This window comes from Syngnathoides biaculeatus, chromosome 4 (genome assembly GCF_019802595.1).
Source record: "Syngnathoides biaculeatus isolate LvHL_M chromosome 4, ASM1980259v1, whole genome shotgun sequence".
Taxonomy (NCBI): domain Eukaryota; kingdom Metazoa; phylum Chordata; class Actinopteri; order Syngnathiformes; family Syngnathidae; genus Syngnathoides; species Syngnathoides biaculeatus.
The window spans coordinates 5,698,877-5,724,030 of record NC_084643.1 but is presented as its reverse complement, the minus strand read 5'-3'; the positions used below and the strand labels follow the sequence as shown (position 1 = coordinate 5,724,030).

Sequence of the window (25,154 nt, the reverse complement as noted above, 5' to 3'; positions counted from 1 at the left end):
ATACTTATTTGCAGCTGTATCACACAAATAAATCGTTTAAAAAAAAAAAAAAAAAAAACCATACATTGTGATTTCTGGATTTTTCTTTTTAGATTATCTCTCTCTCACAGTGGACATGCACCTACAATGAAAATTTCAGGCCCCTCCATGATTTCCAACTTGCAATAGAACAGGCTGTTCAAATACTTATTTTCTTCACTGTATATCCATCAAAACTTGGTACGAATAGGCGCTTACTCTTGTGCTTTTTGTGATACCTGTACTCCCGTTTTCAAACAGAACTCTCTAAGCAGTGAGATCTTCTGAAGCCCGTAGCGTTCAACCAGTTGGTTCAGACCAGGACTGTCAAAGAGGGGGGGGGGAAGGCAGTTGATGTAAAACTAACAACGGTTTGTATTCCAAACGAACTAATCCAGAGCAAAATAAACAAATAAATGACAGCCTTACCCAAGGCTGTCAGACTGGCCGTATGTTTCGACAGCATCGTGGGAGAGCTGGTTCCATAGCTCAGTGGCGGTGAGCGTGCTCCAGGGCGTGCTCTCGGATGCCCCGGGACCTCGGCCGCGGCGCCGTGACTTCTTTTTTGTCTCCTCTCCCAGTGTGGTGACTGTGAAGTGAGGGACCAGCAGGCAGCACAAGAAGTGACTGATCGCCGCGGCTAAACACGGCATGTCGACTCCCTGCGGAGACGAACGTTCAACACGCATTTCACGATGTATTCAGGATGTGGGATTCCACAGAGAACCAATTAAAGGTACCTGGAGGAAGCTGTTGAAGACTCTCTTTGCCGAGCGCATTAATATTTCACACCTGACTATTCTCTGGTGAAGACAAGGAAAGTCAATACATTTTGCAGTTATATTAAAGCTAGTTTAACTGAATTTCGCTGGCCGAACACACCATTAAATGTCTTAGTTGCTCTTTGTGTTTGGACTGGTTGATTGTTTTGATAACATGGCCGAGATAGCGTAAGTTGATGCCCCTCTCGTGTAGCGCTTCCTTTAGGGAAGCTCCATCCATTGGAGTGTCACTGCTTTGCAGGCAACACTGCACCTGCAAATGTGCAGATATACAAACTGTTTATTTGCCATTTATAGAAGGTATTCTGTAAGTCTCAAACGATGGAGGTTTTATAAAGTAGTAATTACATAAATCAAATGGATGTACGTACAAAGGCTGGTATCTGGTGGCTGACGACGAAAGCCGCGGCTTCTCGCAGTAACTTTTCTTGGATCCGTAGCGATTCACTTTCGCCACTGGGGAATGATACTCCTGAATGAACAGAACAAAAACAAAAAATGTGTGAAGTTTTACTTGCGCAAATTGACTGCGTCTATTCGAAGACTAGTTTCTCTCGGTACCTGGAGAGAAGACATTGGGGCAAAACCGCATCTCAAAGATGATTTCACTCAGAGAGCCCACTTCTCGACAAGCAGCTCGCACTGCCTCCGTGGCTCGAGAGTCACCTGCAAAGAGAAATATGTATGGAAACGAGGTCAACTTTCCGCAGTATGCGCCAGCTGTTACGCAATCTGTCACACTTACAAGCTGTCGCACATTCTTCGAAGCCTCCGTTGTTGTCCAACTTCTCTCTGACGAGCTGCGTGAACTGGGTGTGTCTAATGCAACCACAATACTTTAATGGACTGCAAAGAAGCAAAATTTTTCACGAGAACCAGTTCAACTCACTTGTGCTGGATGAAGGCCTGCATCAACTCTGGCCTCAGCCTGCACAGGCTGTGGGGAAAACTCTTCGGAAGGCCAAAGTCTTTTCGGTAATTTAGTGGCCAGCCTTCTTTTGCACCGGTGCTCTTCTCCCCAGCTCCTTTGCAGCTTTCTTTCTGCTTCTCTTCTCCACTTAGTGTCTCACCACTGACGTCCGGACAGTAGTTGGCATCAGATGGGAAAGTCCGAAACACATCCAATATGTAGAACCGCCCGTCGGCCCCCAGCAGTCCTTGCGCGTCCACTGATGTGAACAGCGGTACCCGGTGACCGTTGGCCGCTAAGACGACGTGTTTCTGGAGAGAAAGCGCTTTGGAGGCGTGAGCCAGGAGTTCCAGTAGGCGTCTGCGATGTGGGGACTCCTGCAGTCCAGCATTCACTCCGTAGAGTAACCCCCTAAACCAAAAACAAATTGACTTACCCATTCAATTAAATAGAATGAGAATTTCACTGAGGCATAAACATTGTCCCCTATGCAATCAGTAATTGAACGTAAATGATCTATAGTTAAATTTTAATATCACAAATGAGGTCAATATTTCCTTGATACATCGTGTTTCTTTAGGATCCGAAGAAACACTGTTTTTAAAAAGTTGTATTGCACAATAAATTGGAACCTGATCTGGTGAGCCATAAATATCTGGTATGGTGCCCCTAAAGCAGGGGCTTCAAACTTGTTTCTATCGTGGGCCACGTTGTAGTTACGGTTTCTGCTGCAGGGACATTATGGCTGAAACCATGAAAATCTTTCATTGACCCATCGGATTTACACATCAAAATTTACCAACTAGTTTTGGAATCAGAAATCAAGGGTCATGGTTTTTTCAACTATTGCTGATGTTTGGTAACACAAAAAAATGCTTGCAATATTTCAATGCCATCATTTATGTTATGCCGATTTGAAATTTTGGTCTAGATTCTACAAAAATCCTGAAAGTTGATACACACGATTTGCCTTCGCGGGCCACATAAAATCATGTGGTGGGCCACATCTGACCCCCGGGCCTTGAGTTTACCACATGTGCCCTTAGTGTTTAAAAAAAAAAAAAAAAAAAAAAAAAAAAAAGCTGGACTGGTGACCAGTAATCGCACAAAAATCGACACCAATGAATACAATCTGAGGCCGATTGAACCGTGCTCTTAAAAAAGGAGTGTACCGTGACCCGGGAGCGGTTCCCTCATCCTGCTCCGTGCCTTCCAAGCCGGGAGCCAAACCTTGGGCTGACAGCCGCACTCCTCTGTAGTCCACAATGGCCGTAGGTAGAGTGTGCAAACCCTGCAGCCCCTGTAAGTCACTGTAAGCCTGCACCCCTTTCAGCTCCAGTCTCTGAGCGGCCCTGCAATTACACAATGTGGAATCACTTAAGAGTAATAAATCAAATTGAAACAGTACGCCAAAAAAAAAAAACACATTCAGGGGCTGTGACATACTACAGTAATTCCAGGTGTGACGGTCTGAGCGCTCCCCCCGTGCTGAAAAGTCCCCTTGGGATTAATGCGCATAGAATTTTTGGAATTTTTCTACTTTTTCTACTTCCGTGCCAGTCTGAAACTTCCCCATTCATGCTTCTTCCGCGTGTTCATTTTCACTCTGCGTGCATTTCGCTATGGATGTCTCACAAAGCCGAACACAGCGACAATATAATGTAATTTCAGCACGTGAAAATGATATGACACTTACTTTCATTATCCAAAATGTAATTTAAATCTAACCCTAACCTTAATGACTGAGCCCGAACAATCCTCTTGTTGATTCTTGTTCAATGCTGGAACGTGCTTTCCAATTGATGAATAAACTATACGTTCACATTTGTTTCTGTATTCTTTCATTCGCTGTGTTCGGCTTTGTGAGACGTCCATAGCGAAATGCACGCAGAGCGAAAATGAACGCGCGTAAGAAGCATGGATGGGGACATTTCAGACTGGCACAGATGTAGAAAAATTAAAAAAAAAATTCTACGTGCATGCGCATGAACTTGAAGAAGACCTTTCAGCACTGGGAGCGCTCAGACTGTCACACCGGCCTACAGAGCGCACCTGGTTATAAGCCTCAGTACACAGAAAGAGTTTAACTCTAGCGTGGCGCTAGCGTTAGCTCGGCGCTAGCATCGGCTTGGAGCTTGCGTTAGCACCACATCACCGCACAAACCGCAGGGTTGAAAGCGTGTGAAAAAAGTCGCGGCTTTTAGGCCGGAAATTACGATATATAGTATATAACAGTATTTAGTATTCTGTATTTTGCCCTTACCTGCGTCCCCTCTCTCCACCAAACACAGCACTAGCTGCCCCTTGGCTCATGAACAGGCCCCCAAACAAGAAAGCTGGATCCTCGGGGTTACCATTGACCGGCTCAACAAAGCCTTCCACCACAGTCTCTGCCCCCTGGGACACGGTCCTCACAAATGCACTATTTAGCTGGGAAGGTAGTATTGCCGTGTAAGTGCGTGTCGAGACCTTCGGATGACAACTGATTTCTTTTTTTTTTAAGGTTACCTGCAAGAGAGCTCGCTCCCTCTGCAATCTCTCTTCCAGGCTTGTTTGTGGACGATCTCTGGCTGCTTGCAGCTCCTCATTCCAGTCTGGAGGCTAAACAGCAGGACTCAGTGTTACTATTTTGATAATAACTCATTAATTACCACTGTTATGACTAACCTGGTTTGCCGGTTGATCATCTACCCCCAGCCTGCTGAAGGTGTTTTTGTGGGTGCGTGTCGCACAGGGAGGGCCGAGCCAGCACAGCGTTTGGTAAGGAGTGGGCATCATATTCACCTGCGATATCTGATGCCTTACAAAAGCGGAGAAAAAAAAAGAAGACCAATCTCATTGCAAACAATTTTTTTTAAATGATCATTTTGTTAAAATTCACCTGGTTTTGGATCATATTGAATCAACTTTGGTGAGATTCTGGGAGCGTATATATTAGTCAGTTACTTCGGAAAAGTGTGAATTTGTGTGTGATGGATTGTATTAATTGCTGTTGGGTGATTACATAAAAACTGCACAACCAATTTACTTATTGCACAAGAAATTATTACAATTTGGAGATATTCAAGTAAGTAAAAAAAAAATGCACTCTCCTATTTAGTTAAAAAAAAAATAATTCCCTTTATCACACAATAAACACTGAAAATTTTTTTTTATAGACACATAGAGACAAACAGCCGTGCTCAGAATCACACCTAGGGGCAATTTAGAGCGTCCAATTAATGTTGCATGTTTTTGGGATGTGGGAGGGAACCAGAGTGCCTGGAGGAAACCCACGCAGGCACGGGGAGAACATGCAAATTCCACACAGGTGAGGCCGGGATTGAACCCGGGACCTCAGAACTGTGAGGCCAATGCTTTAACAGCTGATCCACCGTGCCGCCCCACAGTGTTGTGTGTTATGAAATTGTATTGTAGCGTTACCTGCTTTTAGTAAAAGCTTGTTTGAAGGCAGGACTAATGTGACACAGCAAGTCAGTGAAGCAGTGGCACACCGGTGATGATTGGGAAGGACGGTGGTCAAACACTTCTGCTGTGGATCTGAAATGTATTAAGACATTAAGCGTTAAAGATATAATCTATGATAATCAAAGTATAAGAATTCAAGATAATGTTGAATTGTTACCTATTAACAAAGAAGCCTTTTGGGCAAGATGTGACGTCACAGCTTTGTCCCTCCATCGTCACCACAGTAATGTACAGGTAGTCTCCTTGCAACTTCCTGTGACCTGGAGGAGGGTCCCAAGAGCTAAGAGACAAGTCCCGAAGGTAGCTTGACACCTGGTGGCAGCAAAATTAAAAAAAATATATTAAAGACAGCCTTTTTTTTTCCCCTATCAGATTGTACAGTATCCACCTCTGGCTGGGAGCTATGTGGAAGTAGTGCCATCAGTGGTCTGTCTGAGGAACCAGGAAGGAGGTACTCAGGGGGTGTCGCATCATTGTTGGATGTTTCTGCTTTGGGGTTGCTTGCGGAGCGTTTCAGGCTTTTTCCGTTTGGTACGTTTGTTTCTGAAGCAGCAAAAATGTACAAGTGTATCACTGCAATGACCTTCTGTCATAAATAAACAGTTCAAGGTATGTGTGCCCACCTGGCGCGTGTGCGTGCGTAAGCGTTTCCAGTAAGCTCGGCGAACGTCCTTCTCTCAACGCATCCTGGGGTCCGGATGCCCTCAACAGCTCTAGGACGCGAGCCAAATGGTGCCTTGCTGATCGGGCGGTGAAAGGCTCTGGAGAGACATTCGCAGTTAGCGTAAAGGTCGCAATAACCTTTGTGGAGGAGGGGGGGGGGGGGGGAATCACCATTATGGAGTGGGCAAGTCTACATTTCAGTGTGAGCAAATTAAAACTGTAACCCCGACTGTAAATTTATTTCTGACAGTATGAGTTAATTTGGTTAGCATTTCAGAAGTTGGAGTACTATAAATCGGGTAGGTAAAGCGGCTGTACTCGGCACTAAGCACTAACACTCTATATTACGGAAAGAAATTCCAGCTCATTAGAAATTACTGGTAGAAACAGAGCGTTGTACCCTCAACCAAACGCAGGACGGCTCCAGGTTTAAGTCCCTTGACGTTTTGCAATCCTGCGAGGGGGTCGAGTGTCGCGCCAGCGAAGGCCAGGGACAGGTTGGAGCGGGGGGCCACCTCATCTCTTGACAGCAAAGTGGAGAGCGCATCTTGAACCAGCCAAAATCTAAGAATCTTTGCGCACAATGTACAACAGACGAGAATCGTCACCCATTTACTGCATATACCTGCACAGTATATAACTAGTGGTTGCACCATTAGGTACAACTGCAAGTGACATACAGCTAAACTATCATCTCTTTATATAAAAGAAACTCGCATGGGGAGTAAAAGTGTCTTTAATGTTCATCATAATTGGCTGCGTGAAATAAAAGTTCCTGAATCAGCGCAGTCGAGTTCCTTACCCCTCCAAAGTACTGCATACCACAACAATACGTGCATTTTCAATTAACACCTCTCTTGACAGAGCCTTTCAAAACTAAGAATTATCCTTGTAAAGCAAAACACACGCTCTTTTTTTAACCCTCAAAAGTTATAATATTAAGTACACTTGCACAATCTAATGAGATTTGACAGAAAAACAAGCGTACGAGCCGTGTTCTGCAAATATTACACTGAATAAATATGAATGCTAAAAAGTACATTTATATATGCATACACACACAACCATCCATCCATTTTCTTTGCCGCTTATCCTCACGAGGACCGGGGTTCGATCCCGACCCCGCCTGTGAGGAGTTTGCATGTCCTCCCCGTGCCTGCGTGGGTTTTCTCTGGTTTCCTCCCACATCCCAAAAACATGCAACACTAATTGGACACTCCAAATTGCCCCAAGGTGTGATTGTGAGTGCAGTTGTTTGTCTCAATGTGCCCTGCGATTGGCTGGCAACCATTTCAGGGTGTACCCTGCCTCCTGCCCGTTGACAGCTGGGATAGGCTCCTGCACTCCCCGCGACCCTCGTGAGGATAAGCGGCAAAAGATACTGGATGGATATGTATAATTTTTTAAGTGTGCTGAAGCTGTTGTGATGTACCTGAAACTCGAACGGCTCCACTCCAGCTCCCTGGATCTTGACGGGGAACGATGAGTCATCTTCGTGCTTGATAGCAGGAGCATCTTTTCTATGAGCAACACTGGTAACATCTGTTTGGAGGGAGAAACCAGAGCTCCACATCTGTCTTCGTACTGCTCATTATATGCTGAACATTCAATTGAATTTACACAATTGAATACAGAGAAAATGAACAAATCAATTAACCGATTGAGGAGTGTTGTGGTACACACGCCTGCCTTTGGTGCGGGCAGCGTGGGATTGAATCCCGCTCAGTGAAGGTGTCGATATCTGCCCTGTGACTGACTGGCGACCAGTTCAGGGTGTAAGTCCGCCTTTCGCCCGAAGCTAGCTGGGATAGGCTCCAGCTTTGCTGCAACTCTTGTGAGGATAAGCGGCTTGGATAATGACATGACACTAACCGATTGTTATCTTTATATAATGGCGTGAGAAAATCTCTTTGAATGAATGAATGAGAGCTCCTGTTTCAATCCCAATGTAGCGATGAGCAACATAAAACTTTGGAGGAATTTTCTCGTTGTGGAGGTCTGTATCGATGTGGTTGCTCGTCTCCAACCTTTTTCAACTTCTTCTTCTTTTCCTTTCGGCTTGTCCCGATTAGGGGTCGCCACAGCATTTCATCTTTTTCCATCTACGTTCATCTTCCTCTCGAACACCCACTGTCCTCATGTCTTCCCTCAACTGTTCATTAGAAAACAAACTAGATATGAGACTGAATCAATAGCGCCTCTGCAGGTTAAATCCTAGTGGTGCACTCCACTTTTCCTCCATCGCTTCAAAGGCAGCGTTACTCAACAAGCAATTTAAGAACTGAATTCTCAATCCACCGATTGTTTATTAGCGCTTTCATGGGTTTAACGATCGACTGCAGTCAATGAAGAAATGAACAAGTAGTAAATATGACTCGTGGTTTCCGCCCGAAGATGGAGAATGATTGGAAGGTGAAATTGAATTCAGGCAAATTAAAAAAAAAGGTGTGTCTTTACACATGCACACGCATACCCTCACACACAGGGGGGAGCAGGACCTTGCATGCATAACCTACATTGTGACTAAACCTGTTGAATTTGCCCATCAGCCTTCATGTCATCGAGAGCTGGAGGGACAACCACACCCAGCAGTGGCATGCGTGCTGCACACTGCAAAGTGCTCAAACACAAACCAAGCACAGCTTTAAGCCTCACGGTGAAGCCTACACACAACGCTTGTGCATTCTACTACACTTTCTCCAAGTGCTGCACAAACTCCTTTCGGAGGAATGTGGCCATTCTACAATAAAAAAAAACAAAACAAAACAAAACAAAAAAAAAAAAAACGCCTGCTTGTCAGCGTGGGAGTCCACCTCTGGAAAGCACCCAAAGAACAGTTTCTTTCTTCACCATCGGTTGGCGGAAGCTTGCTCCTCTTTTCTGGCATTCGGCCACCCGCCTTTTCTTTATTGGAGGTGACTTACTACTGCAGAATCCTGCATCGTTGACAAGTTTATTTTGGTGCCCACACTAAACATGTTGAAAGCTTATTTACTGAAAGGTCACGAGCTCTTGGAGATCGCATCAGTTTTTGAATGCTGTGCCCAAAAAGCCCCCTGCATTTATAAAGGGAGTAGGAACGCCTTAGGGTACTCTCACCTGCAGACACGCCAGCACACATTCAATCGTAACCACTCCATCCTGTCTAAAAGGGAGTGTCAAAGGTATGAAAGTTGTAACAGAAAGAAAACTCCTTTATTTTTAGATAGCAGGTTTCGCCTCTTTAAGTATTGTCACTATGAATTAAAAAAAAAAAAAAAAAGCAACAAACAAACATACTCTCATAGCAGCAGAAACATGTTGAATGTCCCACCCCTTCTCACCTTCCACAGGGAGGATCCAAAGAAAAAAGGAGGAAAAGAAAGCAAAAGGAAAAGACAAAGCTTATTTGTATTACTCACCATTTGTCTTGGCTTGAGTTCTTCCTCCTGCTCCTTTCCTCACTTTGTCCTTCATGTCTGTCTCTTGATTCCCCTTTTTATTTCTTCCTTTTTTTTTTTTTTCTTTTTTTTTTTTGCTTGACTATGTTGGAAACCGCTGCAGTCTTGCTCCGAGCTGGAATGCAACAAGAGTTTCCCTGAAAATGTGCAGCTGGACGGCTTGTAAACCCCGCAGTGAAAGTAAATGACTGCGCTGGACTGTGACTCCTGCCCCTTCTGCTCTGCAAACTCAACTTATCTGTTCTGTGTGTGTATTTAAAAAAAAAAAAAAAAAAAAAAAAGCCCCACCCTCTTGTTGCTCCACACAGTCAAATCTACTCTGCGTGTCTCCCACACGTTGGCTTGGGTGTGTCCACGCATTCTATCTGTACTCACTCTTCCTACTCCAGGCATGTTTCACTCCCTATCAGCCCTGCAGGAGAAGTGAAAACTTGAGTAGACATTTTGATTGGTAGAGATGAGACCTCAGTCCTCCAATGAATCACGCATTTGGAAATACAGTGCCAGCAACCTTAGCTGACATGCATGACTAAGTGGTGGAGTCATATTTAAATGAAACTACTACAAGGAAATTGTTGCCCTTTTTTTTTTTTTTTTGCACAAATGTTCCCTGTGACGTGGTTACTCGCGGATCTACACCAAGCAAGACGGACTGACATCGTTTTAAAATGGAACAGGATTCCATCAACATACAGTTTCAGAGGAACGACAGAGAAGTCACCGAGTAAAGTCAACTCAATTCCTCAGAAATGCTCTATTCATATTTAGAAAAGAGAGATGGATGAAGACTAAACCCCACGATTGTGAAATATAATCGCCAGTTGTTTGCAGTACTGTACTCACCGTGGAGTCAGAAAGAAAAACGTTTCGCTCCCGTGACGTGTTCGTTTTATTTGGGGGTGGTGGCGAATGGTGCCTTCATGTACTCATCGTAAATACAACTTCTACAATATCTGTTAAATTAGTTTGTACAGCAGGTTGCTGGGTAAACACGCCGGTACCACAATTTTACACCCAAAATTATTTCACTCAGCAATAATACAAATAATGTATTTTCTATCGATAACAGATCACATTTACTTGTCAAATTCACATTTAATTTTAAAATTACACAGACTACCTAAAGGCAGCACCACTGACAGTACTGTACTGTAGTCCGTCCTTGGCTAATGGCTAAGCTAACTCGCGCATGCTAGCAAAATATCAAGTACAAAGGCTGTTCTGTTTGGCTTTTTTGGACGGTGTCGGTGAGTTAAAGTCCAGCTTTTCTGTTGAACCCATTTAAAAAACAAACAAACAGGATGTGAGACCCTTGAAACTTCGCGGTCCGTATCGCTACCTAAACCGAGCTAGATTATATACACAAACATTCTGCCTTAAAACTGTAATGGTGGACTAATAATATTTTGTTAAAATGTGTTTTAAATGCTATAAATGTTACGACCCGTGTGATCTATGGCCAACTGTTAGGTCACATTACATAGTATAGTAGTTGGTGTCCTTTATCCCATGCTCGTGTCAATGTAAACTATTTGTGAACCTCTAATCGTGGAGATTGACAGATAAGAATGTGTTTATGTTCCCCACCCCCAGGTTACGGCATCAGATTTATCCCAAGACTGAATTAATGTCCCTCAGTCCTGCTGACCAGGGGGGTCTATCTCGGACTGCCTCCCCCACCGGAGATGAAGACCAGCTGAACAGCTCTGATCAGGCTGGGACTGCAGGGAAAACTACTCATGTGGACCAGGTGAGTCCATATTTCATGTTATGCAGCCTACCATGAGTACTGTGTTGATTTTCACATTGGTCAGGCTCAAGTAAGAGTGGGAGGGTGTTGAGGAGTTATTTTTATTTTTATTTTTTAAATGGATTGAACACATTGATTGACTGAGGCTTTTATCAAGAGTTACAAACTCCGGCCTGGATTGTGGTTGTTGGTCCAGACTGATTGTGGCAGCTGGCCTATCTTTACTGACGTGCATTATCAATCCTTTAGCTCACATAAACTTCAATCAGTTATAACGCTGTTTTAAAATCAAATTCAGTTTTGTGGTCCGTTTTTCCATTTAGTTTTTTGTCTTGATAAAATTTAGATATTAAATATTTGCTTTGGGGTTAGTGTAAAAAAAACAACAACATAATCAACAAAATAAACAGTGACATTTACCTCTTTGGTTCCTCTACTGTACCAAGTGGTTTGCACATGTGCCTCACAGTTCTGAGGTTCGGCATTCGAGCCTCAGCTCCAGCCTTCCCGAATGGAGTTTGCATCGTTTCCCCAGTGGGGTTTCACAGGTACTCTCGTTTCCGCCCACATTCCACAAATTGAAGATTCTAAATCGTTCAAAGATGGGAATGTGGTTGTGAATAATTGTTTTTACTGGACAATCCCTGCAATTGCCTTTTCCGATGGCGATCTTAAGCTCCACCCCCTTAGCCATGTCCCACAAGCTTTCAAAATGGCGATTGAACAGAACATGTTTGAAGTCGATTCTCTGTCGCGTATTGCAGTTAATATTGGGGTATGTTTTTTTGCCAAATCCGTCAGATTTGTCCAAGAGAGTTCTACAGAGAGGTCTCAACTATTTTACGCAAGGATACTTACACGGAATTAAGATTTTGGACGGAACAGAATGGAATGTCAGAGTTACAGCGAAATGTTGGTGATCGATGCAAAAATGTTGATGCCTCACAAACTTCATATTGAAATCCAACTGGATCAAATAGTGGAATCGTACTGTGCATATAAGGCAGCGTGAGTACTTTTTACTTGGAAAGATCACGAGCAATATCATGGTAGCCTTTACAAGTGCGTAGTGGGTGTATTCATTTGACTTGGCTTGTCATGGAACCCAGTGCTCTGTCTTAAATCTCCGATGTGATACGAATAGGCAAATAGACATTTCTCTTGCATGACATTTCGCATTTACGTATCCCTAACCCGAATCTTCGGCATAAAACATGACACATTTCGTTCAGCAGGTCAGTGATACGCTAACAAAGTGAAAATTGTTCTCCTGCAATGTGTGAAGCACTGATAATAACTAAATCAAACTCAGAGAAGATACTTCTCTCTCACTTACCTTCGAACATACAGCCTCGTGTTTGTTGATATTCTCCACATTTAGTTGTACGCGCGGTCTTCCGCGAGCCTTAATACATCGTAGACACTTCGTCCAGTGGGTTTTAGGCTTTGGAAAATGAATCAATCTCGCCGAATATCTTTCATCAGAATTGCACGTTCCCCAAGCACATCTGAGGGCCATTTTCTTCGTAACATTAAGTTTTCCAAGCGCATGCTACTGGCAACCGGCATTGCTTGTAGGACAATACGCCGAGAGGGGCGTGTCAAGACAATGCGGCTATCTGATTGGCTGTTATAGTACGAGTCATTGACAGGTCGGAAAGGTCCATTGCCTGGCGACCGTTCCATGGTGTACAACGCTTCTTGCCAAAAGTCAACTGGCATTATTGGCTCTTGCTTACCCATGGCAGCAATCAAGCTAAGCAGTTAAAAAGAGCTCATTAGAAAATGGATGGATGGAAATATGTACATTTATGTTGCATTTCCAAGTATTTCATAATCTGCCCGTAAGGCTGTGGCTGGTTTAATGACAGTATGTCAACATTAATTTGTGAAATGCATATTAGAAGTGAAGTAACCCACTAGCGAGAGTGCAGCAATCCCTGAACATTCAATAAAAAGAACAATGTGCCTCTCCGCAACAAATCCCGACACCTTGCACAACTCCCGAGTCCGTGCCAGGCAGGACTGAAATAGTGTATTGACTCAGCATTGTCACAATTCACACCACTCGAGGCCCCGTCAATCTCGCTGCTCGGTAATTCTTATTTACTGCGAGAGTTGGTTTGTGCTCCTGTTCTAATGGACAAATATAGCTGCTAAATTCTTTACTCACTGGGCGACAGAATGAAGACACTGCCCTTGTGTCTCAAGAAAGAATAGTTTGGCTATACAAGGAAGTCACATACTGCTCCTTTTTTATGGTTTGACGTATTTAGTGACACGGTATTGCATCTACTGAGCCACTGGAACTTTAATTACTGTGAGGAAAGCACGTATTCCCTAATTCTTAATCATCTTTCTGTAAATGTCAACACCCTCTTGACTTGTACACTGACTTGGCAATTTTGTGACGAAGCTGTTGTGTCAAGCCACGGAAGGCGCCGGATGTCTGGAAACAGAGCAGTACACAAGATGTAACTGTGTCACTCGTACAAACGAGGGAATGCTGGATTAGAGGAGGGCAAAATAGAACAGAGATTCATCTGCCTGACCAAGCGGAGACCAAGTCCGCCTGAGCCGTTCCTGTCCGCTGTTCTTTACTTTGGCGGCTGGTCTTATGTTTCTTTTTCAAAACAGACAGAGCTCAGATTTTTGGAATTTACTGTGGAGGTAAAACACAGTTGAACATTGTGTTTGTGAATGTGATTTTCTTTTTCTGACTTGCATAGTTATCCTTTTGGCTTTTTCGTTTTTGTACTTTTTTGGTTTACAGGTGTTGCCACTTGTGGATGAAAGCTCTCCCGGTTCGACGTCTTCCTTCGAAATGCTCGACGTGGAGCCTGTCCGGCCTCCTTACCAAAAAGTGCAGCCTCATTGGTTCTTCTACAAACAGAGCGATGACAATGTACTCTGGCTCCCTTTTAGCAAAGAAGACTCCGACAAATTAGAGACTGCCGACAACGCAAGTAAGCGTGCACTGACTCTCTCTAGCTATACCATTACTCACTAAAATACTAATTACTGCTGCTGACAAATTCAAATTTAATATCAACATATTTGAACACAAATTCTCTCTTTTTCAGAGCTATGATTTACATATGTAAACATAGTGTATTGATTAGAAACTTACAAAAATTGTTCCATTGATACTGAATGCGGCGGTACGCTGGTAAAGTGTTGGCCTCACAGGTCTGAGGATACGGGTTCGATCCCGGCCCCGCCTGTGTGGAGATTGCATGTTCTCCCCGTGCCTGCGTGGGTTTTCTCCGGGCACTCCGGTTTCCTCCCACATCCCAAAAACATGCAACATTAATTGGAGACTCTAAATTGCCCCTAGGTGTGATTGGTTGTTTGTCTCTATGTGCCCTGCGATTGGCTGGCAACCAGTTCAGGGTGTAACCCCACCTCCTGACCGTTGACAGCTGGGATAGGCTCCGGCACTCCCCCCAACCCTTGTGAGGATAAGCGGGTAAAAAAATGGATGGATGGATGGATGATACTGAATGCATCAATTAATTCACTAAACTCCATTTTATTAACTCATTTTTAATAATGATGCTGCATCCAAAGATATTGGAACCTTTAAAATACATTTTCAGGACTCAGCTCCAACTTCTGAAACAAGTAGGGAAAAAAAGAATATGAAAATGTTGAAGAGTCAAATTATCCATCCATCCATCCATCCATCCATCCATCCATCCATTTTCTTAACCACTTATCCTCACAAGGGTCTCGGGGAGTGCCGGAGCCTATCCCAGCTGTCAACGGGGAGGAGGCGGGGTACACCCTGAACTGGTCGGCAGCCAATCGCAGGGCACATAGAGACAAACAGCCGCTCTCACAATCACACCTAGGTGCAATTTAGAGTGTCCAATTAATGTTGCATGTTTTTGGGATGTGGGAGGAAACCGGAGTGCACGGAGAAAACCCACGCAGGCACAGGGAGAACATACAAACTCCACGCAGGCAGGTCCGGGATCGAACTTGGAACCTCAGAACTGTGAGGCCAACACTTTACCATCTGCTCCACCGTGCCGCTCCTTGAAATATTACAACATATATACTAAACAGAATGAAAAGATTACCGATATATTGTGACCATAAAAAAAGTGTGTAAAAATGTGTAATAGGTAATTTCATTTCTGAAATAGTACATTTCTTGTTTTAATTTTTAGAAGTAATTATAACCAACCACTTATATCATAAAATAAGACATTGTTGAATCTTTTTATTTATGTAATCTTTTTCTATTGTATAATTTAGGATAATCAAATTATGCAATAAGACAGATCTATGAAAAATGGAAATAAAATTAAATGAAAACTGTATTGTTAACCAATTTTGTGGGGGGAAAATAACACCAAGAGTAATGCAACAAATGTATTGGGACCCTTGATCATGTAAATGTTGTTTTCGCTCACCCCTTGTCTTACGTGAATATTACTTGGTTATCAGGAGGAAACGAGGAGGTGGTTGTTGCTGTGGAGGGTGAGCGCTATGACGTACATGTCAAGGAGAGGAAGTGCTATCCCGTATACTGGGAACAAGCTCCCTTCGAAGTTCGCCGCTGCACGTGGTTCTACAAGGGAGATAAAGACATCAGGTTCATGCCATACTCGGAAGACTTCAGCAACAGTCTGGAGGTAATCTGAGACGACTGAAGCTTGTTCAAATATCACCCGTTCCTCAGTACGAAATAGCCAAATTGCTGAAAATGAACTTGACAGGATGCCTACATGATCGCCGTCACATTAGATGAGTGGAAAAGGAAGCTGGACTTTCCCACGGGAGAGACGGTCATTTTGCACAATCCCAAGGTGAAACCTGCACCTCAATGGCCATCACAATTACATGAAAAACAAAGCTGCAGTCTTCATTTTTAAATACTGTATTCTTCTCTTCTGCTCCTCTTTCAGCTGATAATGCACTACCAGCCATTTGGATTTCAGGAAGACTGGGTCTCCTCGCCATCCGAGAACACCCGTCCTAGAACAGTCAAACGTGGCATAAACAACATCCCTGTAGAAATACCTGATGGTATGTTGTTTTTTTTTAAATTATACAATAAAGCCTCAGTTCTTGTCCCTGTTTTTGAAAATTTTGAGAACTCAACCCCCCCCCCCGACAAAACCTGGAAATAACATATTGCGTGCGGCCAGACCAGCTGACCCACGACGCGCTTTGTTGTGCATTCCCACGGCGCCGAAAAAAACGGGAAATAATGTAATGCACGCGGCGCAAGCAGCTGACCCACCCACGACGTGCTTTATTGTCAATTCGAAAGCCCCCCGAAAAAACTCCAAAATAACATAATTTGCACGGTGCAAGCAGTTGACCCACCTATGACGCGCTTTGTTGTTGTCAATTCGAACGCCACCCCCCGAAAAAACAAAACGGGAATCACGTGACGCGCGCGGTGCATCCAGCGCACTTTGTTATTCTGTGTACAAAGACGTGTCCCGGTAGTGACTGTTGTTTTCTTCTGACAGAGGATTACGGTATTAACCCCCAATCATGGCTCCAAAGAAGCCAAGTTGCTTGTTTAAAGTTATTCTGCACTTTTGTTAATAAAAAAAGTTTACAAGGGGACCAAGTTCATACAGATACGGCAATGCACTCCCAGCCTAGCATACTCTACTACTAAAGCATACATTTTAAGCAAAAAATAACCATTATATCTATTTCTTAAATTATTTTATTATATAAAGTATTTAAACTATACATGTTTCTATTATGCAATTTATCATCAGGAAAAGCTAAAAAAAATGCTTTAAAAAGCCCAATTTTTTTCGGTTTGGAACGCATTATTTCTTTTTCGATTCCTTGTAATGGGAAACATCAATTCGGTTTTCGAACAAATCACTTCTCGAACCGTATTCTGGAACGGTTTGTGGTCGAGAACCCAGGCATCGATGTAGTGGAATATTAACACACTGGCCACTTTATTAGATACACCACTTTAAGAACTGTATCAACAAATCTTCGATCCATCTATTTTCCATACCGCTTATACTCACAAGGATTGCAGAGGTGCTGGAGCCTATCTCAGCTGACTCTGGGTGAGAGGTGGGGTACACCTTGAACTGATCACCAACCAATTATAGGGCACATACTATATAAACAAACATATATTCACATTCACACCTACGGGCTTTTTCGTCTCCAATTAAATCCACACAGGTGAGGCCAGATTTGAACCCGGGACCTGAGAACTCTGTGGCAGATGAATTATGAATTATCCATTGTTCCCAAATATTTTCTTTTTTTTCATAATGTATTTATTTCAAGGTGAACCAGAAAAGGTGGACCATCTTGTTTTTATGGTCCACGGCATCGGTCCTGCATGTGACTTGCGCTTCAGATCCATTATACAGTGTGGTAGGTAATGCTTTTTTTTTTCCGCGTGTGCATTTTCTTATACTGCTTGGAAATATATTTATCATTCCTAATCTCGCCTTCTCCTTCCAGTGAATGACTTCCGCAGTGTGGCGCTGTCTTTGTTGTCTTCTCATTACAAAAATGCTCAGTCTGAGGGCAAGGTTGGAAAAGTGGAGTTCCTCCCGGTGAACTGGCACAGCGCTTTACATGGAGATGCCACTGGCGTGGATGAGTAAGTCCGTAGAAAGACCGAGTATGCACACACACACAAACAATTCACGCAATTCCTTCCTCCTCTTTGCGCAGCCTCTTCTATTAATTCGGACCCGCTAGATTTTGTTCCTTTTCTCTTCCTACTTCCCAGGGACATCCATCGGATCACTCTGCCCAGCATCAGCAGACTGAGACACTTCACCAACGACACCCTGCTGGACTTGTTTTTCTATAACAGTCCCACGTACTGCCAGACCATCGTGGACACAGTCGCCTCGGAGATTAACAGGCTGCACGCGCTCTTTAAAAAGAGACACCCCAAGTTCGAGGGAGAGATTTCTGTCGTGGGTCATAGCCTCGGTTAGTGACATTCACACATTATTATAGACTTTAGTCACCTTGAACAATATCGAACAAAACTCTGTGACCTCTCTTTCAATAGGTTCATTGATACTGTTTGATATGCTAACCAACCAGAGAACTGGTTCAGAATCTGCAAGAGAAAAGGTACAATTTTGATTATTGTGTTCTGAAGAGGTATAGTGAAATGGTCAAAAACAAATTTTAAAAAAATCTGTATGCTAAAGGTACTGTCTGATGACCTTTGTGATCCGGAAAATGATACACTAGAACAGATTCTCACCCGACTGGGGCTGCAGCAATACACACCCACATTCAAAGCAGAAAATCTGGACCTGGAGTCACTGGTAACAAGCAAACACAGAAATGCAAATTATGCACTGCATCGTGTAAGTGTTCATAATGCACCGTTTGTCTTCCTTTAGGCTCTTTGCCAAGAAAATGATCTCAAAGATTTAGGAATTCCTCTTGGACCACGGAAGAAGATCCTGAAATATGTCAGGAGAAAATGTCTTTCAGAGGTCAGACACAGACACTTTTTTTGAGCTACAATGCATCCTTAGTACTCAAAAAGACTCTGGGGTGTAATTGTTGACAAATATGAAGTATTCAGTAAAGGCATGCGATATCTTCCTTTTTAAATGTTGATAAATTGCAAAAATCTAAAAAAAAAAAAAAACAACCCAAAAATCACATTGATGGGGTGTTGTGTGTACTATTTTGAGGAAAGACAATTTTCTGTAGTTAGAAGTCAGGATATAACAACAAAACATTTACTGTATGTTTAATGATGGCGCCAATTTTTTTTTTGTAGAATAATGTAATATGTATCATGTTTGATTAGGATAACAAAGCTGAAGGTTTGGCTTCAGTGCTCCAAGGTTCACTTGGCAGTGGGGACAACGGTAACCAGTCTGCAGGATCCGCAGTCAAAAAGGGCCAGTTCCACAGAACAGAGTCCATCACCAGCGCTGTAGATTATGAATATTTCAACATGGGTGTCGGACAGGTACCACGCATGCTTGCATGGAAAGGGTTATCTTTGCCTCCAGCCTTTGTGCATCACGCTCCTGCTTCTCTCCCGCCTGCTTGCCCGGACAGACCAGTGGAAGCATAGCCAAGGGACAGGTTTGTCTCAAGTGGTGTCCACATGCACACAACACAATATAGTCCAGGGCTCACCAACGTCACGCTCAGGGCCGTCACGTTGCCCCGAAGGCCCACATGAGGAGCTCGTGGGACTGTTGTAAAAATCGCTCAGCAATGATAGGATGTTGCAATTTCCTAGGAATGTTGGAGAAGTGATCATTTGGAAATGTTGAGGTGATAAATGGTGAGAAATCTTTAAGATGATCACTGTCTTCACATAGATGAATACCGTAATTTCCAGTCTACAGACCGCACCTGATTATAAGCCTCACCCAGTACATTTCTAAAGGAAATACCATTTGGTATATACATAAGCCGCAAATGCCCACATTGAAACCCACATTGAAACACGAGATATTTACAAAGAAAGATGGTACACAAAGTTTTAAGTTCTTAATTTAGCTTAACATACCAACAACACAATAACATGAACAGGACCGGTTAAAAAAATCATACCTAAATCACTGAGACGCAGCAGTAACACAGCAGCAACACGCTAGCGTGGCACTAACACGAGCGTGGCGCTAACAGGGGGAGTTAAAAAAAAACATCGGTAAAAATCACTGAGACACAGCAGTAATACAACAGCAACACACTAGCACAGGGCTAACAGGGCCGGTTAAAAAAAAAAAAAAAACATACCGGTAAAAGTCACTTCCTCGGCACATATATTCCACCGGTCTCACTCTTACCTTTTCCGCTCAAGTGCCCCCTTGCGGCCCTTAGAAAAATGCACAAATTACCTGCATCACCGCATAATCCGCCGGGTCGAAAGCGTGTGGAAAAAAAGTTGAAGCTTATAGGCCAGAAATTACGGTATACAGTAATTGATTACTGTATTTTCCGCAATATAAGGCGCACCTAAAAGCCTTTAATTTTCTCAAAAGCCGACGATGCGCCTTATAATCTGGTGCGCCTTATATATGGATCAATATCGGGCCTTTAGTGCAGCTCCATCTAATGGATGCATAACGTTAACCCCAAGCTCTACTGTAGCGTCTATTCTATGGGCCTTATAATGCAGTGCACCTTATATATATAAAAAAAAAAGTTTTAAAATGGGCCATTCATTGAAGGTGCACCTTGTAGTGCGGAAAATACGGTATTATCAAAAACATAAATCGAGGTCATTTGAGCAAATTGGTTTCAAACTGGTTGGCCTTCAATCAGTACCCGAAAAGGTGCACTTTGTTTAAAAAAAAAAAAAAGATTGGTGACCCCTGGCATAGTCGTTTATGATCAATATTATCTTATTGGCCATAACGGCCTGTGGAACCCAAAGATTTTCTGTTCTCCTCCCGTCCTGCATGAGTGGCCAGCTCTCCTTCTTGCGTGCTCTCATTCTCTCTCGAAGTTGTCTCCATGTTTTGAAAGGATTTTGGCATTATTGCGGCCTGTTTGTGTTGAGGGTGTGCAAAGCAAGACCACCGCCTCAGCCCTAAGCATTTAAGCGGTTCCATAAGACTGTTTAAACCCTCTCTCTGCAGGTATCCATCGACTACCCGCAGCTAGCGTTCCAGCCGCAGACCTTTTTTGCGTTTGGATCCCCCATTGGAATGTTCCTAACTGTCCGTGGACTGAAACGAATCGATGTCAACTACAGCTTCCCGACCTGCAAGAGATTTTATAACATCTATCACCCGGTGCTTTTATCCGACGCTCGATCTATAAATGCGGTTCGTTGATTTAAGCGTAAAAATCGTCTCACGCGTGCCTCGTCTTTCGTTGTGCAGTTTGATCCTGTAGCTTACCGGATTGAACCCATGATTGTTCCAGATGTTGATCTGGAACCAATGCTAATTCCACACCACAAAGGCCGTAAGAGGATGCACTTGGGTATAGATTCTTTGTCGAGATCAAATACTATTATGGTTTGAGCGTTTCCTTCGAAATCCTAACGATAATGTATTTTTTTGGCCTCCAAGAACTGAAGGACAGCTTCACCCGCATGAGCATTGATTTGAAAAATAATGTCCTGGGATCCTTGCGGACAGCTTGGCTGTCACTTTCCAGACTACCGGTGGCTGCGCTGCCCCCGGTGGATGAAGGAAAAACTACAACAGAGGGAACTCTTCAGGAGACACGAGGTAGATTTTCTGTTTTTTTTTTCTCTCCAAGTTATGTCATATAAAAATGTGCTGCGTGTGTGTCTAACCCTCCCTGTTTTCCCACTCCACACTCTCTGCTTGCTAACATGCTGCTTGTTTGCATCTAATTCCGTCTGGTGCTCACGCCTGCCTCCCCGCACCCTTTCGCGCTTTACTGTGAACTTCAGCGTTGGCTGGAGTCTGTGCTTCTGCTCAGAGGGAAGAAAAAAGTGGTGACTTTTGGACAAAAATATTGGAGTGGCCCAGGGCCCTTCATAGGCAATACTTCCAAGGTAAGCCTGGGTAGTCACAATTTGAAATTGTTGCCTCCTTTATGAATACAAAACGACGATAGCTATAGCAAAACCTCCAATGTTCAACAGCAATTTTACAATTTGGGTCGCCCAACATGTTTTGAAACAATTTAAAATGTAACGAGTTCAAAGTCTTACAATGCTCATCATGCACGACATTACAAGAGAAGTTAGAAAATCTCCTTGAGCATCCATTATTACAGTAAAACATATACAATTGTTTGTGTTGTAACACTTCCTGCTTAATCACAGTTCGGTACAAATGTTGGTTTTAAGTTCACAGTTTGGTTCACATTTGGTGCAGTAAAAAAACATTTGATTGTATTTTATATGAACACAGGCATATTGAATAACATTTAAAATGAAACATCAGACAAGTACGTTTGTAACAGTTTAATGAGTCAGAATTATTAGGATATAAAAACACTAATATTGGCATTTGTTGTTTCGGTAATAGCAAAAAACAAAAAAAAAAACCAATCTTTTAACAGAACTGACCAAAAAAAGCAACCACAAACCCCCCAAAATACTATCTTGCTGTACTAGGCTTTATTAATTTCTGCAATACCTCTAAAATGCCACTAAGTGACAGTAACCTCATAACAAACAAATCTTCCTATGACCTTGCCATTGCTTGTCAGCGAAGTGTCGAGAAACCCAAGTTTAGTTTTGTTATTGACTCATTATTAACATTTCTTATATTTGTATGACACTTGAAATTGTCATGAAAATGGAAGTAAATATGTGCCACCAGGATTTGAATTTGAAATATAAAGTGATCACATTTTCAATAGTTGTATTTCAGTGGAACTTTTCAACGTTAACAATTCAACTGGCTCCAATTCGCTGTCTAAAATTCACCGTCTGTGCCACAAGGCAGGGTTACTTCAGGTCAGAACCGAACACCCAGCCAATCCCAGTTATGTGTTCTGAGTCACATGATGTCACATACTAAGAAAGCATAACTGGATTGGCTGGCTGTTTGGACTGACAACAATGGTTTTATGAAGGCAAATTTACGCTAAATAATTTTGAAGTCAACAAGGGTCAGAGGACGGCCTGAATTTTAGATTCTGTTGGTTCTGCTTTTGAACAGAATTGTTTACAGATAAGTTTCATTTCTTTGGTTCACCACATTATTTCTGTCACAGAGTGTTAAAATATTATGTAATGCAACTGTTGGCTGCTGCAGGCCCCCTCCTCCTCCTAACCCGTACCTGACCTCTCACTTCCCACTTAGGGCCGCTGATGTGGCGACACCTACGTAGGTGTCATGTACTGTGTATGCGTTTATGTACTGTACGCTTCAATGTTGTGCTGTGCATTTTGTACATTGGCCTTCAGTACTGACTTATTCCACCTCACTACTATTACTTTGCGATGATTAAAAACCATCAATTTATACAAAAATGAAAATAAAATGCACCTTATTCACCAGAGATGCTGATTATTAAATGTATTGATTTGCTCTTATCAGGACAGACTTTTTTTTTTCCTCGTCGAAGTTTGATGTATCAAATTTTGCCCTGATGAACCAATCAGTGGACAGGAAAAATGCTGTCGTCATCAAAAACGGATGAATTTGAACTTGGGTACAGAAACCGTTCCATTGCTGCTACTTATTCTAAAGGCCCAGAGGAGACAAAGAAATATGACATCCATACACAAAGTCAAGAGAAACACTCCAAAAGACTGTTGGAAATAAATTGATGCAATTTCATGGAACATTTAATGGAATTTAGGTCATAATTGTCGAGTAAATCGCTGCTTCTAATAGTGTTTAGGGCATGATGGTTGATTGTTATTGTTCTATATCTGTCTGAATGTTTTCCCCCCCATAATGCATAATATCCAAGCTCGAGGTGATGCAATACAAACAATTAATTCAAAGTCCCCATTGAACGTAACATAATGTGCATTTGTTATTTGGAACATCCTATGAGGCCGCACATACTCTCTTCCACTTTTTAAACCATTAAGAGTTTGACCTGATTTACAGATTCCAGTGCCTTTTTTTTTTTGCTATCAAAAATACGAATCTGTACAAGAAGAGATCTGATAAATCTTGTTTTATTCCCGCAGGCGAGAGCGAGGAGGCGGAATCGTCAGTATCGACGGAGCAGCGGGAGCAGGCCGAGCAAGGGCAAATAAAAGTGGGCATGTTAAATGAAGGGCGGCGGATCGACTACGTGCTTCAGGAAAAACCTATAGAAAGCTTCAACGAATATTTGTTTGCCATTCAATCCCATCTTTGCTATTGGTAAGTCAGGCACCTCCGTTCATTCTTTCCTTTTCCCCCGCAAGAATTTTTATTTCCGACTTTTGTGCGTCAGGGAATCCGAGGATGCTGCCCTGCTGCTGCTGAAGGAGATCTACGACAAACTGGATGTGCCCTTGGATTAGACCCAACTGTAATTTCATTTTTCTCAATAAACCCCACTTCGGTAACCCGAGAGCAGGAACACGAAGGACAAAGTTACACAAGGTCGCGAAATCCTCCTCTGCCTCTGAGAGTTAAGTCTCTTTTGGTCACGTGATCTCTGATCAGTCAATATTCCGTTTTGTGTCACGACTCGGGTCGGTGTCCACGTATTGATTCCCCTGTCATGTTACACGTTGCACTTTTCTCGCCTGTTTTGCTTACCGTGCACTTTCACTCTTAGCATATCATGCGCACAACTGTTTCAAAATATTCTGTAAGATTTTATATTATAATGACTACAGGTTCAGTATAAAAAAAAAACAAAACGCTTGTTTGTTGTTGCTTAAACGGGATTTATAAAAGGAGTTCCAGGTAGCGCTCCCTGTTGCTATTAGCTTTTTACAAAGCAATTAATTTTGTTCTGACTGACTGAAATGCATTTTTGTGTATTCGGCAAGGTGCAGGGTTGCTGTGTCTGTTCCAGAATTCTCTTTCCGCTCACCAAAGAAACCAAAAGCTGCTGTATTTTTAATGTGCAATTTCGTAAAAAAAAAAAAAAAAAAAGCAGAAGTATCCTGATTTTCATTTGTTTATTCTTTTATTTTAATTTATTGATATTCACACGTGTATGTGCCCTTAACATATAACAGTATATAATATCAAGAGTGGCGTACAAATTTGCTAAACTCAGTTTGATCATGTCGAGGGCCAAATTGTTTTTCTGCTGTCCTTTGTATCAAGGGATTTAAAAAAAAAAAAGAATTTTCCTCTGTGTATTCAATTTACAGAACTGTTACATTTGAGCATCTCAACGTTACACTTGCAATTTACAAACGTTTCACAAATATGTGCAGGTGTCGCCAGAAAAATGTAGATATAGATGAGTTTAACACTGTAAGCAGAATTTTATGATGATTAAAAGTGTGTTTTTATTCATATCCAGAAGTTCTTGTTCATCCTCTACCAACCACCTTATTAACTAAGCTTTTTATTTTAACCATATTGGTGAAACGTTTATCTCGAGAGTGTTCATCTATTTGTGTTAAACAATATTCTGCACTCTCCAAAGATGCACTGGTCATGGATTATGTTATATGATATACAATGCATACTTGATGACAATGTGGTGATGCGCACAAAAATATTGGCTCATTATACCTCTATTGTTTGGCACAATAAAACAATGTCTTGTATTCCACA

General features: G+C 42.5%; 2 protein-coding genes across 5 annotated transcripts in view; one reads left to right on the top strand and one right to left on the bottom strand.

The window, feature by feature from the left end:
- si:ch211-166a6.5 (clustered mitochondria protein homolog) overlaps nucleotides 1-10,198 on the bottom strand; it is a 15,767-nt gene extending 5,569 nt beyond the window's left edge. The window contains exons 1-20 of one of the 2 annotated variants that reach the window (XM_061818437.1): nucleotides 10,125-10,198; nucleotides 9,243-9,396; nucleotides 7,274-7,383; nucleotides 6,242-6,413; nucleotides 5,802-5,939; nucleotides 5,567-5,721; nucleotides 5,336-5,490; nucleotides 5,134-5,250; nucleotides 4,378-4,510; nucleotides 4,219-4,311; nucleotides 3,974-4,140; nucleotides 2,883-3,062; nucleotides 1,690-2,121; nucleotides 1,546-1,619; nucleotides 1,362-1,466; nucleotides 1,172-1,272; nucleotides 901-1,053; nucleotides 759-821; nucleotides 448-680; nucleotides 258-342 (exon numbers count right to left, since the gene is read on the bottom strand). In XM_061818437.1, coding sequence (XP_061674421.1) covers nucleotides 258-342; nucleotides 448-680; nucleotides 759-821; nucleotides 901-1,053; nucleotides 1,172-1,272; nucleotides 1,362-1,466; nucleotides 1,546-1,619; nucleotides 1,690-2,121; nucleotides 2,883-3,062; nucleotides 3,974-4,140; nucleotides 4,219-4,311; nucleotides 4,378-4,510; nucleotides 5,134-5,250; nucleotides 5,336-5,490; nucleotides 5,567-5,721; nucleotides 5,802-5,939; nucleotides 6,242-6,413; nucleotides 7,274-7,383; nucleotides 9,243-9,297 — 2,721 coding nt within the window. In that variant the 5' untranslated portion in view covers nucleotides 9,298-9,396; nucleotides 10,125-10,198. Of the gene's footprint in view, nucleotides 1-257; nucleotides 343-447; nucleotides 681-758; nucleotides 822-900; nucleotides 1,054-1,171; nucleotides 1,273-1,361; nucleotides 1,467-1,545; nucleotides 1,620-1,689; nucleotides 2,122-2,882; nucleotides 3,063-3,973; nucleotides 4,141-4,218; nucleotides 4,312-4,377; nucleotides 4,511-5,133; nucleotides 5,251-5,335; nucleotides 5,491-5,566; nucleotides 5,722-5,801; nucleotides 5,940-6,241; nucleotides 6,414-7,273; nucleotides 7,384-9,242; nucleotides 9,534-10,124 lie in introns of those variants that run through there. The other variant, XM_061818436.1, reaches the window with a different exon arrangement.
- On the top strand, nucleotides 9,589-25,154 carry ddhd2 (DDHD domain containing 2). Of its 3 annotated transcripts, XM_061818439.1 has the most exons (20): nucleotides 9,589-10,005; nucleotides 10,875-11,031; nucleotides 13,805-13,997; nucleotides 15,487-15,674; nucleotides 15,759-15,848; nucleotides 15,948-16,068; nucleotides 17,320-17,409; nucleotides 17,500-17,641; nucleotides 17,774-17,982; nucleotides 18,065-18,129; nucleotides 18,210-18,329; nucleotides 18,408-18,503; nucleotides 18,827-18,991; nucleotides 19,084-19,110; nucleotides 20,619-20,774; nucleotides 20,865-20,967; nucleotides 21,057-21,218; nucleotides 21,407-21,511; nucleotides 23,615-23,792; nucleotides 23,866-25,154. In XM_061818439.1, the coding sequence occupies exons 1-20, from the start codon at nucleotides 9,950-9,952 to the stop codon at nucleotides 23,933-23,935; spliced, it is 2,493 nt and encodes an 830-aa protein (XP_061674423.1). In that variant the 5' UTR covers nucleotides 9,589-9,949; the 3' UTR covers nucleotides 23,936-25,154. The 3 variants fall into 3 exon arrangements, with proteins under 3 accessions (XP_061674423.1, XP_061674424.1, XP_061674426.1); XM_061818440.1 differs by lacking the exon at nucleotides 21,407-21,511 and having other exon boundaries at nucleotides 9,590-10,005; XM_061818442.1 differs by lacking the exons at nucleotides 19,084-19,110; nucleotides 21,407-21,511 and having other exon boundaries at nucleotides 9,591-10,005.

What these genes read in the sequence shown, in the direction of transcription:
- ddhd2 (XM_061818439.1), top strand. Translation starts at nt 9,950, where the DNA reads ATGGAACAGGATTCCATCAACATACAGTTTCAGAGGAACGACAGAGAA. An exon ending in TCAACATGGGTGTCGGACAG is followed by an intron (nt 18,992 to 19,083) that starts GTACCACGCATG and finishes TTGCCCGGACAG; the next exon opens with ACCAGTGGAAGCATAGCCAA. An exon ending in TTTATAACATCTATCACCCG is followed by an intron (nt 20,775 to 20,864) that starts GTGCTTTTATCC and finishes TTCGTTGTGCAG; the next exon opens with TTTGATCCTGTAGCTTACCG.